At 33.7% G+C, this 19,324-nt stretch overlaps 1 protein-coding gene across 2 annotated transcripts in view; it reads left to right on the top strand.

The window, feature by feature from the left end:
• The window catches only part of VWA8 (von Willebrand factor A domain containing 8), a 718,869-nt gene that overhangs the window by 155,142 nt on the left and 544,403 nt on the right, over positions 1-19,324 (top strand). For both annotated transcript variants that reach the window (XM_079136497.1, XM_079136496.1), the window contains exons 17-19: positions 2,624-2,739; positions 12,588-12,694; positions 18,207-18,313. In XM_079136497.1, coding sequence (XP_078992623.1) covers positions 2,624-2,739; positions 12,588-12,694; positions 18,207-18,313 — 330 coding nt within the window. The remainder of the gene's footprint in view (positions 1-2,623; positions 2,740-12,587; positions 12,695-18,206; positions 18,314-19,324) is intronic.

Here is a 19,324-nt window from a genome sequence, read left to right as displayed (position 1 = left end):
TTTTTAAGCTGGTACTAATAGTCATGCTAATATGGTGTGCTTTCAAATTGCATAACCATGGTAACTAGTGCTTCAGATTCTCACTCTATTTTCTCCAGATAAAACTGAAGTTAGAAATTGGATATTACAAATGTTAAATACATTAGGAATTTTAAATTAAAGTATACTCTCAATTTTTAATTGATAATGTGAGAACACAAATTCCTGGACCCTTTATTCAGCACTTAAATGACTCAATAGATAGCTTAGTTCTGATTTTTTTCAACCCTGGATATTATTGCAAAATATTTGGTTCCATGAACTGAAAGGGTTGTTATTCTTCAAATTCATGAGAAATCCTCACTGATCACTGGAATTAAATGTGAAGTCTGAATTCAGTGTTATGCTTAGAAGGAGATTAGAATGTTATACCCTAGAAAGTTACCTGAGGGTTTAGTAAGACTCTTGTCAACAGAAGAAGCCTCTGTTGGGAGTAATTTGTTAAACATTTTTCTTGATTAAAATAGGACAATTTCATGGTGCTAGATATTAAGGATGGGGATTTCTAAGTCATCTCTAGCCTCTGATACCTTCAACCACACTGGCTGAATCTTATCCTCAGTTCCTCTCAGTTGGCAAGTCCTCTGAGACACTTGTTTTATCCTTTCTCTTCATGTTTGCTGCCATAATTGGACTGTAGGAGTTTATCTTTTCATAGGCAGATTAATGAAGTGACTTGTTTCCTGATTCTAGTCTCTCTGTCCTTTAACTAATTTACATATGGTTACAATTTAAGTTGGGAATTAAATGAGATAATTTGATTCTAAAATCAGGGTACTCTTTTGCATAAAGTTCCCTTTCCTTTAGGAATAAGGTCAAACCCCTCAGAATGTCATCCACAGGTCTTTGATATTTGAGAACAAGCCTTCCAGCAGGGCCTGATAGCAGAGCTGTGCTGATGTCCTCACATCTTATAAGAACCTATGTTCCTTTTGCTTTCATGCCTTTGTTCTTAGCAGTTCTCCTGCCCACTGGAACATTTTAAGCCACTGTAGCAGTTGTCAACTGTTCCACTTATTTTAGCATTAAATTATATGCTATTTTGAATTGTAATTTATGGTTTCTTATATTTAAATATCATCTCTGTGTCTAGAATGCAAATTTATTGAAAACAAGGATGCACCAAATGTTTGCTTGTGAATGAGTTCTTTGAAATTTAGGATGTGTTTTTTAACAGAAAAAAAGGACATGCCATAAATTGTGGTCATGTTCCTAATCCAGTCCTCAGAGTCCTATTTAACCCTTTTTGTAGTTGACTCATAATACTAATGACAGTAGATCAACATCTCATGGAACTCTGAAGTACGTGAGGAAGGAAAAAAATCAATACATTTTGCTTCTTTGGGAATTCCACAGATGATCTTAGGTAAAACTTTGAACAAGAAAATGAATGTGCAATGTGTCTTTGGCTTTCTGCACTTGTCTATTTTGAACCCTTTGTTATAGAGCCTCCTTTATTAGCCCCTTAGAGCCATTTTACTGCTTTTATCACCTATGACATTTCACTCTGGCCTTTGGTATGCCCTCCCTAAGGTCTGTTTGCTTCAAAAGTCCTTCTCTCCTCTGGTTTTCAGTGGAAACCACTGTTTACTAATGCTGATGATCTGAGTTGAGAATTAAGCCAGTAAGTCTGACTCATTAAGGCTATGGTAATGTCTCATCCCTTTCATCTGTCTGACTTTTTTTCATTGTAAAGAGGGTAACTATTTTAATAACTCTGCCACTTGTTGAACACCCATATTTTTCTGACCTGCACTAAGTGCTTTAAAATAATTTTCTAATTTAATTCTCAAAACAACCTTAAAAGTAAGTGTATTATCATTGCCATTTCAAAAATGAGGAAACTGAAAGGTTAAGTAATTTGTAAAGTTTACATAGTTAATAAAGAATATGACTTGTCAAACTTGAAAGCCTGTAAACTTTATCATCATATTATATTGTCTGCCCAGAGAATTTCAAGTTCAAGTCAGCAAATATTTATTGAGCACTTACCATGTTCTAGGTTCAACATGAGAAACTCTGTGAGTGGAATTTGAGGAAGTAAGAAAAGAAAAAAAAAATTATTCTGATAGTGTTAGGAAGGATTTCAAACATTAAGCTGCCACATAAATTAACAAACTGATTCACACATCTGTGGTCAGCACCCTAAATATTCCACAACTCCTTTTCTCTATTTCAGAAACCACAGATATTCTTAAAGTTCTAAGAATTTTTAGAGTATCTTAACAAGTTAGGAAAACAAATAGTCATTTGTACATAGGAATTATTTGTAAAACAGGTGTGACCTGTGTTTTATAGCATCTTTCCCCTATTTATCCTCTTCCATCCTAATATGTGAATATAGCACTTAGCACAATTAAAATAACTTGAATTGAATTGATACTTTTTACATTAAAAAACTGCTTTAAGAATATTCAAATTGTAATTTGGTTTGCTTATTTTTATTTGTATTTCTTTAACAGTGCATATTTAATTTGTTTGGCCTTATCCTTCAGGAATAATAAATTCTGCTGTGCTACCAGTTTAAAGGGAATTAAATAAGTTGAAGCAGTTCTCTTAACAGACTTTCTTTACCTTTTGATAGGCACAATCCTTGGCAGCATCACTTTCTACTCGACAGCTATTGCGGATATCTCGTCGGCTGTCACAGTATCCTAATGAAAATCTTCATAGTGCTATTACTAAAGCCTGTCTTTCCAGGTAATCATATTCTTCTTTTGCACTGACTTCAGGTCTCTGGGTCTTTGCTAAAAACACAACATAAGTTTAATTGATAGTCTGTGTTCACTGGTCCATAAAAAGTATTGGTCTGAATATATAGATACTTCAGCCTAGCCATCAGTTTTTAGAATTTACTTAGTATAATATATCATGTTATTTAGGCATGAATACAGTGACAAGGCTGAGGGTGAAGCTCAGTGGTAGAGGACAATAATAAAAAATTCAAAAACAATTTTAACAAGTTTTTTATAGATGAGAAAACTGAGTCATTTGCTCAGATCACATAGAAGTAGGTTTGGGTGGGTCTTGAATGCTGGTTCATATGTCTTCAGAACCTAGGCTTTTGTGCAATGTACTTATCGCTTTGCAAATTTGCCTTGGGATTTTCCATGCTTGATAGTACTGCCCTCTTTTCTAATTTTAACTAAACTGAGATGTGTTCAGTCTACACTAATGTTTTTCATACCATTGGAGAAGTGATTATAAAACATTGACTTACAGAACTTTCTTACAGAATCACATTTGCATGAAATCATTTAAAAAGTGAATGAATAAAGATTAAGAATAATCCCCAATAAGCCCAGAATTTTCTTTTAGACTCTTTTTGTATGATCTAATATTTTCATACTTCAAATTCTATTCATGTGTTTTTTTATGATAGTTATGCTTATTGTCCACTCATTCCTTGATTCAAAGAGAATCTGTTTATGGCTTAGGACAATATGAAATGGTTCTCTGTAACACTTCAATGTAATAGACAATTTTTTAAATTGAATTATATTCCTTAATGTTGCAACTTGAATTTGTTTTCCTTGTTATATCTAGCTGAACTGAATTTCTCCAGTGTTTTTAGAGTAATTCTTTGAATAACTAATAGTTATGAGACAACAAAAATGATTCCCTTCTTTTAATTAGAATATGAGACTTACAATGAAAATTTGAAAAAAGGCTTCACTTATTTTTCATTTATAAACTGAAGAAAATATAGGTAGTTGAATTACCTAAACAATATTTTCTCTTAGAATTTGTTATAAATATGAGATCATAGACGTCAACAGAGTACTAAGCAGTGTAGACAGTTTTGTAGCTCAAGGAAAAACAGTACTCTAAATATGTTAGAATGAACTAACCACACCCCCAAAATTTACAATCTGTAAGATATGGGTGGGCAGTTGAATCAACTTTCAGTTTTCTTTATTTAAAAAAATGATAAGAGTAAATCCAGTAATGAGAACTGACCTAAGAAATAAACAAGAGTGATCAAAGTTTGGAGAACAAATATAAATTATTCTAAAGCTTCTGAGAGAGCTGAATACAGTTCAGTGGTAGAGCATTTGAACCTAGCATGCACAAATCTCTGAGTTCAATCTCCAGTACTGTCAAAAATAAATAAATATAACAAAGCATCTGAGGATGTTGAAAACTGACAAAATTTAACTTATTACTAACTGTCATACAGCCTACATAGAAAATATGAGAACATTTTTAATAAAGGTCTGAAAGAATTAGGGAACAAATTTTTATCAGATGTTTTATTTGGATAGATATTTAAGACAACATTAACAGAAGTAATTTCAGAGTGAGACCATATTTTTCCTTCTATTTAAAGTAGAAAACGTTAATGGATCTCTTCTAAAACACAAATATTTTAAAAGCATTTTAATTAAAGGACGTAGGAAGCCTTTGAAAAGCATAAGCAAGATAAACTGAGGCAAACATTCTCTGTTCACCCTGCCAAATTAGAAATTGTAGAAAAGAATAATAAAAATAATAATTTATTATTATCTAAACTTGAAAGAAAGATAATGTCAAAATGTTTCAGGTATAAGAAATGAAGTAAGGCTGGGGTTGCCATGGGACCCAGTAATTCTGTTCTTGAGTTTCTACCCAAAAGAAAATTTAAAATGTTCATAGAAAAACTTGTACATGGGCTAGGGATATAGCTTGGTTGGTAAAGTGTTTGCCTCATATGCACAAGGCCTTGGGTTCAATCCCCAGCACCACAAAACAAAACAAAACAAGACAAAACAAAAACTTAAACATATTTGTTCCTAGTGATATTATTCATATTGACTGAAAAATGAAAGTAACTCAGATGTCTGTCAGTTGTTGAATAGACTGTGATATATCTATATTATTCAGCAGTAAAAGTAATGAAGTATTGATACATTTATAGCATGTTTGAACCTTGAAAATATCATGTCAAGTGACAGAAGTCAGACACAAAGACATATATTGTATGACTCTCATATATGAACTGTCCAGATTGGGGAAAATCCCTGGAGATAAAAATTAGATTGATGGATGTTACTGGGCAATGGGAAATAGAGAGTGACTGCTAGTGGATACAGGATTTCTTTTTGGGGAAAGGAAAATGTTCTAACATTGATTGACCTGTGCAACATTGTAAATATACTAAAAATCATTGAATTATATGCTTTAAATAGATTAATTTTATGTAAACTATATCTTAATAGAGAGCTGATATTAAAAGAGAAGAAAGAAAGAAAAACCAAAATAAGGAGAAAACTTTCAGTTCTGCTTCAGGGGCTTTCATACAGGAATAGGGCCTAATGTTGGATTTTAATGTCTGTTTGAGGACAGGATATGTGGCTGTAGGCATATGTGAGGCAGAGAAGCTAAAACTGAGGTTCCTGCATAAATAGTAGATTCTTGAAGTGCTTCTTATTGACTCAAATATTTTTTGCCCACCACCCCAGAGAAAGCTTACCATTTCTCTGAAACTTGGCATTGGAAAGAAAAAATGTCCTGTGAGAAATCAAATACCCTGCAATGCCTGAGTGCAGGTGTGAGGGTCCATGTTATACCATCTTCCAGGATAGTGTTATGGTTGGACATGAAGTGTTCCCCAGAAGCTCCTGTTAATGCAGGAATATTTGGAGGTGAAATGATTAGATTATGAGTGTTGTGATCTAATCAAGCCGTCCTAGTTTGAATGAATTGACTTCTTGTTAACTATAGGCAGGTGGAGAATGGCTGGAGGAGATGGGTCACTGGGGATGTACCTTAAAAGGTTGCACCATCTCTGTGCGCACCCCCCCAACACACACACACATACACAAACACACACACACACACACACAGCTTCTTGACCCTGTCATGAACTGAACAGCTTTCCTCTGTGGGCCCTTCTTTCACGATGTGCTGCCTCACCTTGAACCTAGAATAATGATGTCAGCCATCTGTGATTTGAGAATTCTGAAACTGGGGCCCAAATAAACTTTCCCGTCTCTAAGTTGTTCTTGTCAGATTTTTTGGTCACACTGGCAAAAAAACTGACTAAAACAGGTGGTGACCACAATGTGTCAACATGAAAAGTTTTTTTCAAAATCATTGAATGTCCTGAACGCCTTAGTAGAAAACCAACCCTGAAAACCAATAAATGGCAACACTTTTATAAGTCAGGACACTAAATATTCTATGTGAATATGAGATCATTATAAAAAATGATAAATCAAAGTTGGGGAAAAAATAAACTAGAAAAGTATGGCAGGTATGGCATTCAGAATACCTAGAACTCCAAGAACTTAAAATAATAGAACAGTTTGAGATAATTAAATTTGTATGCTTAAGATGATTTAAGAATTAGGAGAAATAATAGACAATAGAATAGAGGAGAAAAAAAATGGGTAGATTTGAAAGAAAAATAAATGGAAGCTTTTAAAATGAAGAATATTGTTATTTAAACAAACAAGCACAGTAGTAAAAAAACACCAGTCAAGTGTATAGGTGAAGAAATAACAAAGTAGAGGGAAAAAAGCCTGGAATACAGCACAGCAAGATAAAAGGTGAAAAATATGAACGGGCTGTTAGTGGATATGTGGGATAGAATGAGAAAGTTCAACATCTGTTTATAGAACTTCTGTGTGTGGTGCTGGGGTGGAGGCAGGGCCTCAAGCATGGTAGGCGAGTTTTACCTCCAGCCCTCTACTAGAACTTTAAAAAGAGGGGAAAAAAAAAAAAAAAAAAAGATGAGAGAAAATGATTATTCAGAGATAATGGCTGGGAGTGTTCCCCAACTGAAAGACATGAATCTGTAGATTGAAGAAGTGTATCAATTTCAAAGTAGGACAAACAACAAATTTGCATCTCTATACATGGTGATATACTACATGGCAATAAGGGCAGACGTAAAAATTATGAGACTACTTAAGGGAATAACTATTAAACTGACATTTAGATCAGCAACAATAGATTCCAGAAGGATTGCATAGTAATCCAGAAAGTGTTAAGGGGAAAATAACCCTCAACCCAAGAAGCCTCTGTCTAGTTAGATATATTTTCAGATGAAGATTAAATTTACCACATTGTTGAAAGAAGTATGAAAATATACATTTCAGCAAGAAGGAGTCTGGATCCAGAAGGAAAGACTAGCATGCAAGAAACAATACTGAAACAATAAATGTTCGTGAGGATGTGGGGAAAAAGGTCCACTCAAACATTACTGGTGGGCTGCAGATTGGTGCAATCACTTTGGAAAGCAGAATGGAGGTTCCTCAGAAAACTTGGAAAGGAACCATCATTTGACCCAGTTATCCCACTCCTCAACATGTACCCAAAGGACTTAAAATCGGCCTACTGTAGTGACACAGCCACATCAGTATTTGTAGCAGTTCAATACACAGTAGCTAAGCTATGAAACCAACCTAGGTGCCCTTCAACAAATGAATGCATAAAGAAAATGTGGCATATATACACAATGAAATATTACTCATCCATAAAGAAGAATGAAATGATAGCATTTCCTGGTAAGTAGATGGAACTGGAGACTATCATGCTAAGTGAAATAAGCTAGACTTCAAAAACCAAATGTGGAATGTTCTCTCTGATATGCAGATGCTGATTCATAACAGGTCAGGGATAGGGGAAGACAGGAATGGAGTTCACTGCATTGAATAGGGAGAAGGGAGGGGTGATGGGAATGGAAAAGACAGTAGAATGAATTTTACACAACTTTCCTACGTTCATATATGAATACAGGACCAGTGTAACTTCACATCATGTACAACCACAAAGATGGGAAGTTATACTCCTTGTGTGTATGATATGTCAAAATATATTCTACTGTCATGAATAACTAAAAAGAACAAATTTTTAAAAAGGAACAATATTAAAGAAAGAAATAGGTAAATGTATGATAAATTCAAATGTACTATGAAAAGTAAAGAAATAAAAATGAACATGAATAATGTAGGAAAATATTTAATGCATTTTCTTTAGAATTAGAAGCAAAGCAAGTGTATCATCTTTCTATACTTTTAGTATGTGCTTTTGCCCAGGATTATATCATTGACTACAAAAAAAAATCCAAAGACAATGCATATAAATTATTTGAATAAACAGTTTAATGAGGCTACTTATGTACTCAAATCAAAGACAAAACATATAACTTATACTCTAGCACCTATGAATAAATCTAGTAATTGGGCATGTAATACTTGTATGGAGAAAAGTACAAATCATTATTGAAATTTACAGAAGAGTACTTAAAAGGAAAGCTATACCTACATGGAAGGAAGGATTCATTAGTTCAAAACTGTTTCCCCCAAACTGAGATATAGATATGATTTAATCAAAACTCTACAAAGTTGTAGTGAATTTGATAAGCTTTGATCTCAAAGTTGGCATGGAAGAATCAAATTCCAAAAGTAGTGAAGGAAATTTTGAAGATTGAGCAGGGTATACTTACTCTATCCGATATCAAGATCCATTGTAAAACTGTATGCTTCATAATCATTTGGTATTGGTGTAAGGGAAGACAAACTGACTATTAGAATAAACCAGGAAAAGATGTTTTACAAGATTTATAGTCAAGAAAGTATTGATATTCAAGGAACTACAACTATTAAGGAAAAAGAATCAACCCTAAATAGGCAAAGGATGAATAGGCATTCATGAGAAGGACTAATTCAAATGGCTAATAAACATTTGAAAAGATATTCAACCTCATTATTAAAAAGGAAAATGAAGTTTAAAATGGAAATCAGCTACCATTCTGTACTTCTAAAATTTTTACTTGTAAAAACATTTTCTGTAATATTCTCTATAATTTTCTGAAGTACTAAAATATTTCATAGTTTAAAAATGCTTACTTTTTGTTTTTGTAAATACTTTATTGCATCAAGTAGCTAATTTTTTCAGTGTTATAGCTGACCACAATAAAACTCCATTGTCTTCTCACCCTATGACCCTTTGAAAATAAAAACGGATGCTAAAACCTTGTTTATGCATCATCTGTTGACTTTAGCAGATCTACAGTCAAAAGTCTTTTTATTAACCTTCTCCTAAAACTAGCACAATGGCAGGAAGGAACCAAAAAATTATTGGTTATAAAGTATGGGGTTTTTGTTTGTTTGTTTATGTATTTGTATTCTTTAATAACCTTATTTCCATTTTGAGGCAGTGAAACAGAATTGAATTTTGTTGAATTTTTTAAAATAAAAATTAACATAATTTGTATTCATGAGGTATTTTATTAAGCAGACAAAAATTTAAAGAAAAAACTACCTTGCCTAAATTGAAAACTGGAAATCCATATGCAGTAAAATGAAATTAAATCTCCATCTCTCACTCTGCACAAAACTCAACTCAAAATGGATCACGGACCTAGGAATTAGACCAGAGACCCTGTTCCAAATAGAAGATAAAGTAGGCCCGAATCTTCAACACGTTGGCTTAGGATCAGACTTCCTTAACAAGAATCCCAAAGCACAAGATATCAAAGCAAGAATCAATAAATGGAATGGACTCAAACTAAAAAACTTTTTCTCAGCAAAGGACACAATCTGTGAAAAGAGAGCCTACAGAGTGGGAGAAAATCTTTTCCATACGCACTTCAGATAGAGACTTATCTCCAAAATTTATAAAGAACTTACAAAATTGTACACCAAAAATACAAAGAACCCAGTGAATAAATGGACCAAGGAACTGGACAGACACTTTACAGAAGAAGACATACAGGCGATTAATAAATATATGAAAAAGCGTTTCAACATCTCTAGTAAGTAGAGAAATGCAAATTCAAACAACTCTAAGATTTCATCTTACTCCAGTTAGAATGGCTATTATCAAGAACACAAACAATAATAGATGTTGGTGTGAATGTGGGGAAAAAGGCACACTTTTACATTGCTGGTGGAGTAGCAAATTGGTGCAGCCACTCTGGAAAGCAGTGTGGAGAATCCTCAGAAAACTTGGAATGGACCCATCTTTTGACCCAGTTATCCCACTCCTTGGTTTATACCCAAAGGACTTAAAATCAGCATAGTACAGCAACACAGCCACATCAGTGCTTATAGCCCCTCAATTCACAATAGCTAGATTGTGGAACCAACCTGGATGCCCTTTAATAGATGAATAGATAAAGGAGCTGGTATATATACATAATGGAATATTATTCAGCCATAAAGTAGAATAATATTATGGCATTTGTAGATAAATGTATGAAATTGGAGAATATCATGCTAAGTGAAATAAGCCAATCTCAAAAAACCAAAGGCTGAATGTTTTCCCTGATAAGTGAATGATGATATATAATGGGGGTGGGGGAACGTGGGGAGTGAGAGAAGAATGGAGGAACTTTAGATTATGTAGAAGGAAATGAGAGGGGGGTATGAAAAATGGTGGAATGAGATGGACATCATTATCCTGTGTACATGTATGGTTACGCGAATGATATGAATCTACATTGTACACTACCATAGAAATGAAAAGGTGTACCCCATTTGTGTACAATGAATCAAAATGCAGTCTGCAAAAAATTTTAAAAAAATAATAAAAAGACCTTTGGAAAGTAAAACACTGCCAAAAATTATGTTTATTTTCTTGTTATTATTTAAAATATTCATTTTAGAAGATTAATTAGATATTTATTTTTGGTTTTAAAAACTGATTGAATGTTTTAAGGCTATAATTTTTAAAATTCTAAGTCTTCGCTAGATTTTCTGTTCATTCAGCTAAGAATGAGAGATCTTAACAATCATTTTTAAGGATCTTTAGAAAATGTTTGGTTCCATTTATAAAACTTGGCTGAACCAAACCTTTAAACATTTGAGTCTGCATTAATAATTTTATGTATATTCTGTTTAACTGATATTTCAAACTATATTTGTAAATAGGGTGAATCATAAATTATCTTAAATTTCTATTAGTAAAGATAAGAATTAAAATCACAAATATAAATTAGTTAATTTGTTACACATTCTACTTAAGACTGCCTGAGATGCACTGAGCATCTTTGTTTTTTTCCCCTCACTCTTACTTATACCCCTTCTCTCATAGTTGCACTGGCTTTGCAGGCAATACAGAAAGATCCCAATTCAGGGCAAATATGTTGACAGACCACATAGATGTCAGGGATGGCCGGGAAGAACAAACAAGTCTCAGTTGATAAGTGGGCAGTGCCAATCAATGTGGTCTGATTGGAAGTAATGGAGATGCAGCCACAAGGCCTAATACTATCTAAGTCTCAGAGAATGATGAGAGGAAGGTTTGGCAGTGTACTAGGACCAAAGCTCAAGAAACAACAAAAACCCATTTATTGGGTCTGGGAGTTAAAGTGCACACTTGGTTTTGGAGAAGGCAATGATCTAAGAGTTGTGATGAAAGGTAAGCAGTGCAACAGAGAAGTCTGATTTAATGCTGAACTGATGAACTACTGGCCTAGAGGTATATAAAATTCCCTTTCATGGCCTAGGACCAAAATGAGACAGTAGCTAAGACCTAGTATCAGATCTGTGGAGTGGAATGTTACAAGGACAGGGATTATTCCATACCAATGCTTTACAGACATCCGTTTGCCTTCTAGCACATGTCAACTTCCCCGTTTATCCTCAAACCTGTTGGAACCATTATCAAAGTTTTAGAGCTGTGTAAAATCTAATTAGAAGTGGTATGTTCTTGGTATGTTTATTTGGAACATTGTATTTCCTACTGTTTAGTTTATAGAAGTAGAATCATGGATTAAAGATCATTTCTCTGGGCTTACTTGGTATCAAATCTAGTATAACTTTCTTTTTGTGTGGGGAAATCTATGTTTCATGTTCTGAGCACATAATGCTCACAATATGTTTATAATTGAAGAATGCCTGTATCACTAACCAAATTGTTGTTTTGACACATATAGTTATATAATAGATATGGAGATACCCTTTTGTATTTATTTATTTGTGTTGTGGTGCTGGGGATCACACCTAGGACTTCATGCATGCTAGGCAAGTGCCTTGCCGCTGAGTTAAATTTCCATCCCTGGAAGTATATATTTTTTAATGAATGGAAGAACCAAGATTGGTAATCATTCATTCAGTAATTTTTAAGGAAGTAAAAAAAAAAAAAAAAAGTTACTAATTCACCTACATTTATTTGAATTTGTGATTGTCAATTAGAGCAGTCTAAAATGTTGCTATATCTATTTAATAAAATTTGATAAGCCAGTAACAAAAAAAAAAAAAAAACGATTTAAGAGGTGTATAGTAAATCCACTAAAGAAAGCAAATTATTTCAGTTCTTATTCTGTAATATGTTGTTTGTAAATGGGTGCCACTAAGTACAAATGAGCTTTGTTTAGTTATGAAAGGAGATTCCACAGACATGCTTACCTATACTTTATACTTAATTTAAAATTTTGTACACTTTGAATCTCATAGATCCAGACCTATCTCCCTTAATATGTAGTAATTAGTAGAAGTGTGTGTGTGTGTGTGTGTGTGTGTGTGTGTGTGTGTGTGTGCATGAATGCATGTGTGTGCACATATTTGAGAATCACGGAATAATTGACTTTATTATTCCACTCCCCCATTCTCTGCCAGGTTCTTACCAAGCCTTGCAAGGTCAGCTTTAGAGAAAAATCTGGCAGATGCTGCAATAGAAATAACTACTGATGATAATCTGGAACCAGCCCTGGAGGATTACAAATGTAAGTATTTAATTTTTTTAAGTGAAATAATGATTATCAAACATTTGATTCTATTATTCTAATTTCAATAAAATTTTAATGCATTTTGTTTATGTATTGAGTTGAAAATCTTTTTTAGAAATGTGAATGTTATTTATAAGTTAAACCTTAGAATATATACTTCATTTCAGTACATACTAAATGTAGTTCTCCCTAGCCCTCAAGAGATACAATTGACACTAAGATATTAAAGGCTTTGAGAATTCATTTTGTAATCAACTTGTATAATTTTGACAAATATATTTTTTTCCAAATATATTTCACTGTAGAATCTAAAACTCTGTTTTCTTTGCACAACATTTAAATTTTTGAGGACCACCAGTGAACATGTTTGGGCAACTTTTCCAGCTTGATTCAGAATAAAATAATAATTTGAATAACATTGTGTGACTTCTTACTGTTTCCATTTCCACCTGTGTCGTTGTTTGTGCTACTTTTCTTCTGAGTTGCCATAAGTATGAGTTTGAATTTGGTTGAGATTTATCTCTCTATAAACGTTTCCTATTCTTTAGTTAGAGCACAGTGAAAGTTTCCCCCTTTTTAAATGTAATTACCTGTTTTATCAAAACATCTAATGTATGACTACTCTCTAAAAGAGACTACTGTGATTCTATTTGTAGTAGATGTTTTTAATAATGGAGGCTACACTGAACCAAGAATTTGGTATTAAGGAAATTAGATGACTTTTTTAGAGTCAAATTATATTTTTTGGGACGTTGTACCAGGGATGGAACTCAGGGGCACTGAACCACAGAGCCACCTCCCCAGCCCTTTTTTGTCTTTTATTCAGAGACAGGGTCTCACTGAGTTGCTTGGCACCTTGCTTTTGTTGAGGCTGGCTTTGAACTCTCGATCATCCTGTGTCAACCTCCCAAGCCTCTGGGGTCACAGGTGTGTGCCACTGTGCCTGGCTCAAATCATAAATTTAGTATACTGATAGATCTGAATAGAAAGACAGAGTCAAATCAAAAGAGACAGAATAAGTCTGGATCTTGAAGATCCAGTATTATTTGATTGAATCTATTAACATATTCAAAGAAAGACTGTGTCATTTCAGATTGTAAATTATCTAGTCTTGGTAACAGGCCCTTGTTAGCAGTGCTTCTCTTGTAGACAATAAAGGGGCCTAAGTGATGAACCTGTCCAACTTGCCTAATACCATTTTTTTTTTACCATGTAAATGCATGTTTTAATTTTTAGCATACATTTTATACATTGCTTTTTAAAATTTTTTAAATCTTTAAAAATTTGTTCTAATTAATGATACATGACAGTAGAACATTTTTATACGTTTTGATAAATCATACATGCATGGAGTATAATTTCTCATTTTTCTGATTGTACATATTGTAGGGTCATATAGGTCCTGCAGTCATATTTGTACATGAGGTAATAATGTCTGTTTTACTCTACTATCCTTCCTACTCCTATACCCCCATTCAGTTTTTTAATTTTTAATTTATTTTTTTATTGTAAACAAATGGGGTACAACTTGTTTCTCTGGTTGTATGTGAAGTAGAGGCATACCTTTGTGTAATCATACATTTACATATGGTAATGATGTTTGATTCATTCTGTTATTTTTCCTTCCTCCCACCCCTCCCACCCCTTTTCCCTCTATAACGTCCCTCCTTCCTCCATTCTTGCCTCCCTCCCACCCCCCATTATGTATCATCATCCACTTATCAGCGAGATCATTCATCCTTTGGTTTTTTGGGATTGGCTTATCTCAGTACGATATTCTCCACTTTCATCCATTTGCCTGCAAATGCCATACTTTTATTATTCTTTATGGCTGAGTAATATTCCATTGTATATATATACATATATATGTATATATATACAACACAGTTTCTTTATCCATTCATCAATTGAAGGGCATCTAGGTTGGTTCCACAATCTGGCTATTGTGAATTGAGCAGCTATGAACATTGATGTGGCTGTATCTCTGTAGTATGCTGATTTTAAGTCCTTTGGGTATAGGCCAAGGAGTGGGATAGCTGGGTCAAATGGTGGATCCATTCCAAGTTTTCTAAGGAATCTCCACACTGCTTTCCAGAGTGGCTGTACTAATTTGCAGCCCCACCAGTAATGTATGAGTGTACCTTTCTCCCCACATCCTCGCCAACATCTGTTGTTGCTTGTATTCTTGATAATTGCCATTCTAATTGGGGTGAGGTGGAATCTTAGGGTGGTTTTGATTTGCATTTCTCTTATAACTAGAGATGTTGAACATTTTTCCATATGATTGTTGATTGCTTGTAGATCTTCTTCTGTGAAGTGTCTATTCATTTCCTTAGCCCATTTGTCGACTGGATTATTTGCATTCTTGGTGTGGAGTTTTTTGATTTCTTTATAGATTCTGGAGATTAGTGCTCTATCTGAAGTATGATGGGCAAAGATTTTCTCCTACTCTGTAGGCTCTTTCTTCGCATTGCTGATAGTTTCCTTTGCTGAGAGAAAGCTTTTTAGTTTGAATCTATCCTAGTTATTGATTCTTGCTTTTATTTCTTGTGCTATGGGAGTCCTGTTGAGGAAGTCTCGTCCTAAGCTGACATGTTGAAGATCTGGACCTACTTTTTCTTCTATAATCTGCAGGGTCTCTGGTCTGATTCCGAGGTCCTTAATCCATTTTGAGTTTCGTTTCCTGCATGGTGAGAGATATGGGTTTAGTTTCATTCTGTTGCATATGGATTTCCAATTCTCCCAGCACCATTTGTTGAAGAGGCTATCTTTTCTCCATTGCATATTTTTGGCCCCTTTGTCTCGTATGAGAAAATTGTATTTATTTGGGTTTGTGTCCGTGTCCTCTATTCTGTACCATTGATCTACCTTTCTATTTTGGTACCAATACCATGCCGTTTTTGTTTCTATTGCTTTGTAGTAGAGTTGAAGATCTGGTATTGTGATACCCCCTGTTTCACTCTTCCTGCTAAGGATTGCTTTAGCTATTCTGGGTTTCTTATTCTTCCAGATGAATTTCATAATTGCTTGCTCTATTTCTGTAAGGTACATCATTGGGATTTTAATTGGAATTGCATTGAATCTGTATAGCACTTTTAGTAGTATGGCCATTTTGACAATATTAATTCTTCCTATCCAAGAACATGGGAGATCTTTCCATCTTCTAAGGATTTCTTTAATTTCTTTCTTTAGTGTACTGTAGTTCTCATTGTAGAGGTCTTTCACCTCTTTTGTGAGATTGATTCCCAAGTATTTTTTTTTTTTTTTTTGAGGCTATTGTGAATGGGGTAGTTTTCCTGATTATTCTTTCCAAAGATTCATCACTTATGTATAAAAATGCATTAGATTTATGTGCATTGATCTTATATCCCACTACTTTACTGAATTCACTAGGAGTTCTAAAAGTTTTCTGGTGGAATTTCCTGGTTCCTCTAAGTAAGATTCAGTTTTAAAATCATCTGTCCTGTATCAAATTCATTAATTCACTTTCCTTGTTAAGAGTCCATGCTCACAAAATAACCTTCTTGAGAACATGACTTTCCATGCAGGTCCTACAGGTCCTACTCCAAATAATAAGGTTTTATGGCAATCAATGTAGCATAGTTGATATGAAGGTTACAGTTTCCATTGTGATGTAATTTTTTGCAGTTTTGTTTTCTTAATCAGAATGTCTTTAATATTCTCCTGAAAGTTAGATTTACCCTCTGTTTTGATTATAAAATGAGGTTTGAGCCTACTAGGTTGGGGACCTTGATAAATTTACCAAAATAATGTCATCCTCTGAGATTTCTTACAAGATAGCTATGCAGCTTTCTCCTAGGAATGTACTAGCATCATTTTTCTCTGAGTTCATATCCCTTTTCTGCTTATCAACATTGATTGTGTAAATTCAGTTGTCCTTAAAGTCATGTATCTGTTGAATGGACATGTTTCAGAAACTAAATTGTAGATACTATCAGATTCTGTTAGAACCTGAAATTACAAGTATCATCTCAGCATACATGTATACAAGTTGATTCACTGCCACATTCTGGCTCTTTCTCTTTACAGTTTTATATTGGTCCATTTCAAAGCCTGGTGGTAGTAAATAAATATTAAATACTCAATGTGACAGCTCTTGGATTTCCTTACCTAGAGAACTTGTGATAATGGAAAATGGCAAAGATCTATTGAAGGGAAACTTTACTGTTAAGAGCTACTGTGCTCTGGCAAATGTGTAGTACTCAGTGGTGATTAACAAGGTGACTGTAATGATTTTTAGTTTACAATTGTTCATGGTACTTCACAAAAGCAAGTGATTTCCCCCATATTGTCTTTCAACATGCTTTGGCATATCGTAAATAGCATTTATAGGAGAAACAAATTGAAATATTCTTATTGAAATAGAAAAATGAAAGATAGGTGAATTATTTAAGACACTGCAATTGTGTATTTGTTTGCTGGGGTATTTCCACAGGATGAAATATTACTGGGTGTCAAAGGATTAAACATACTTGATTTGATAGCAAGAATGTTAGGTTAGTTAAAGTTCTAATTGAAGCTCTACTTTTACTAGCTAGGTGATTTTAAATTATTTAATTTATGTTTTTGGTTTCCTCGTAATTCTTATTTCATTGTTAAGTTACTTGAAATTCTATGAGGAAAAACATGATAACTCTTATAGTTTGGAATATGGCACATGAAAGGTCCTCAATAATTGACAGCTCATGGGCTGGGATATAGCTCAGTTGGTAGAGTGTTTGCCTTACAAGCACAAGGCCCTGGGTTCAAATCCCCAGCACCACATGAAAAAAAAAATGACAGCTTATATTATTGTGATCATTAATATTATAACTCTATTAGTATTAATGTTATTGCAATTATTCTTGGAAAATGTCAATAAACTTGAATATCTGCTTACTATAGGGAATACATAAAATAGGTTCCTGGCTTCAAGAAATTTATTTATTATTAAATTCCTGGTTAACTGTGTCAGAATCATTTGGGTGTTTATTTGAATATGTAGTTCTGGACCCTTCCTGAAAATAATAGTTCAAGAGTTCCAAGGGGTTGGTTCATCTATGTTTTTGACTTGACCTCTCAAGGATTCTCTTATGGGGTTTCTTATTAGTTGCTTTCTAAAGATGATATTCAGGGTAATTGAAAGCTTTTGAATGTGTCCTTTGCTTATGTGTGTATTGTAATCCCTGACCAGATAAAAGTATGAATGTGGCTTGGCTGTGTTCTGGGTTGTTTTTTACTTCTCAATTTTATCTGTATACTATTTGCTATATTTATTGCTTTTAATATGTTTTATTGTATTTTAGAACATTATAAGCTGTTATATAGAATTGTAGTGTTTTATTACCATCGTCAAGCGTATTTCTCTAGATGTTAAATTAAAATCCCTGAAGAGCTCAAGGTGTTACAGAAGCTATTTTACATTTTATGTTGGGCAGACTTAGCATCTTTGGATATTGTTTGTAGGATGTAGTTATGACTAATTCTCTGTCCTGTGTGAAATGTTCAGGTGAAGTGGTATCTGGATCACTGAGGATTGGTACTGTTAGTGCACCAATATATAATGCACATGAGAAAATGAAAGTGCCTGATGTTCTTTTCTATGACAACATTCAGGTAAGAGCATCACTATTTACTTAGATAAATCACCACTTATTGTGGTAGTTAGCTCTGACAAATGATACTGATGTTTAATTATATTTGTAATTTTCTAAATAAGCACAGGTGTAGTGTTAAAACATCTTGTTAAAGCATTGCAAAACACAAAATTCTTTCCTAAAGATGCCTGAAAATTGAAGGAGTTGCTGTTATCATTAGGGTTATAAATTTTATATGCACATGTAAACAAATGTATGACTGTACTTCAAGTTAATAAAGCAAATCCATTGTTAAATTAAAAACTAACAGAACTACTCATTCTCTTTTTTTCTTTCTTGTTAGTTAAATCATCTCAGTAATTCAAAGACTGATGTATCCAATATATCCTTTTACTCATACTCCCATCCTGAAAATTCCCATATTTCTCTTTTTCGTTTCTTTCCTTTTTTTTTTTTTTAAGAGAGTATGATAGAGAATTTCCATCTTATAAACTAGCCAATAATTATGAACTTTCCACTAAGATTCAGATATAAATTTATACCTCAAAAGCCATTTTGTAGATATTCAGTTTAATAAGATTATTTTCAGGGAAAATTACTCCAAATATAACAGTCCTCTTTTCCAGGTTTTCCATGAAGTGTTCCTTCCTGTCAGTCTTTTCAATTGTGTTTGGGTGTGTGTGTGTGTATACTGGGGATTAGACCTAGGGACACTTTACCATCAAGATAACTTCTCCAGCCCTTTTATTTTTTTATTTTGAGACAGTGTCTTGCCAAGTTCCTGAGGCTGGCCTTGAATTTGTAATCCTTCTGCCTCAGCTTCCCGAGTTGCTTGGATTACAGGTGTATGCCACTGTGCTAGGCTATGTATTTCTTTTATAATACAAAAGTACTTAAAATTTTCTGTAATACATCACTAATCTGCATGCAAATAGTAACATTACATTTGCAAATTATGTTAGAACTTTTTACTATTTTTGCTATGTTAAGGCATTAGCAAAATTAAAGTTAAATTTTTTTTTTATCTGAC

The sequence above is a fragment of the Sciurus vulgaris genome (assembly GCF_902686455.1).
Source record: "Sciurus vulgaris genome assembly, chromosome: 4".
NCBI classification, from domain to species: Eukaryota; Metazoa; Chordata; class Mammalia; order Rodentia; family Sciuridae; genus Sciurus; species Sciurus vulgaris.
This window is presented reverse-complemented; position numbering and strand designations above follow the sequence as displayed.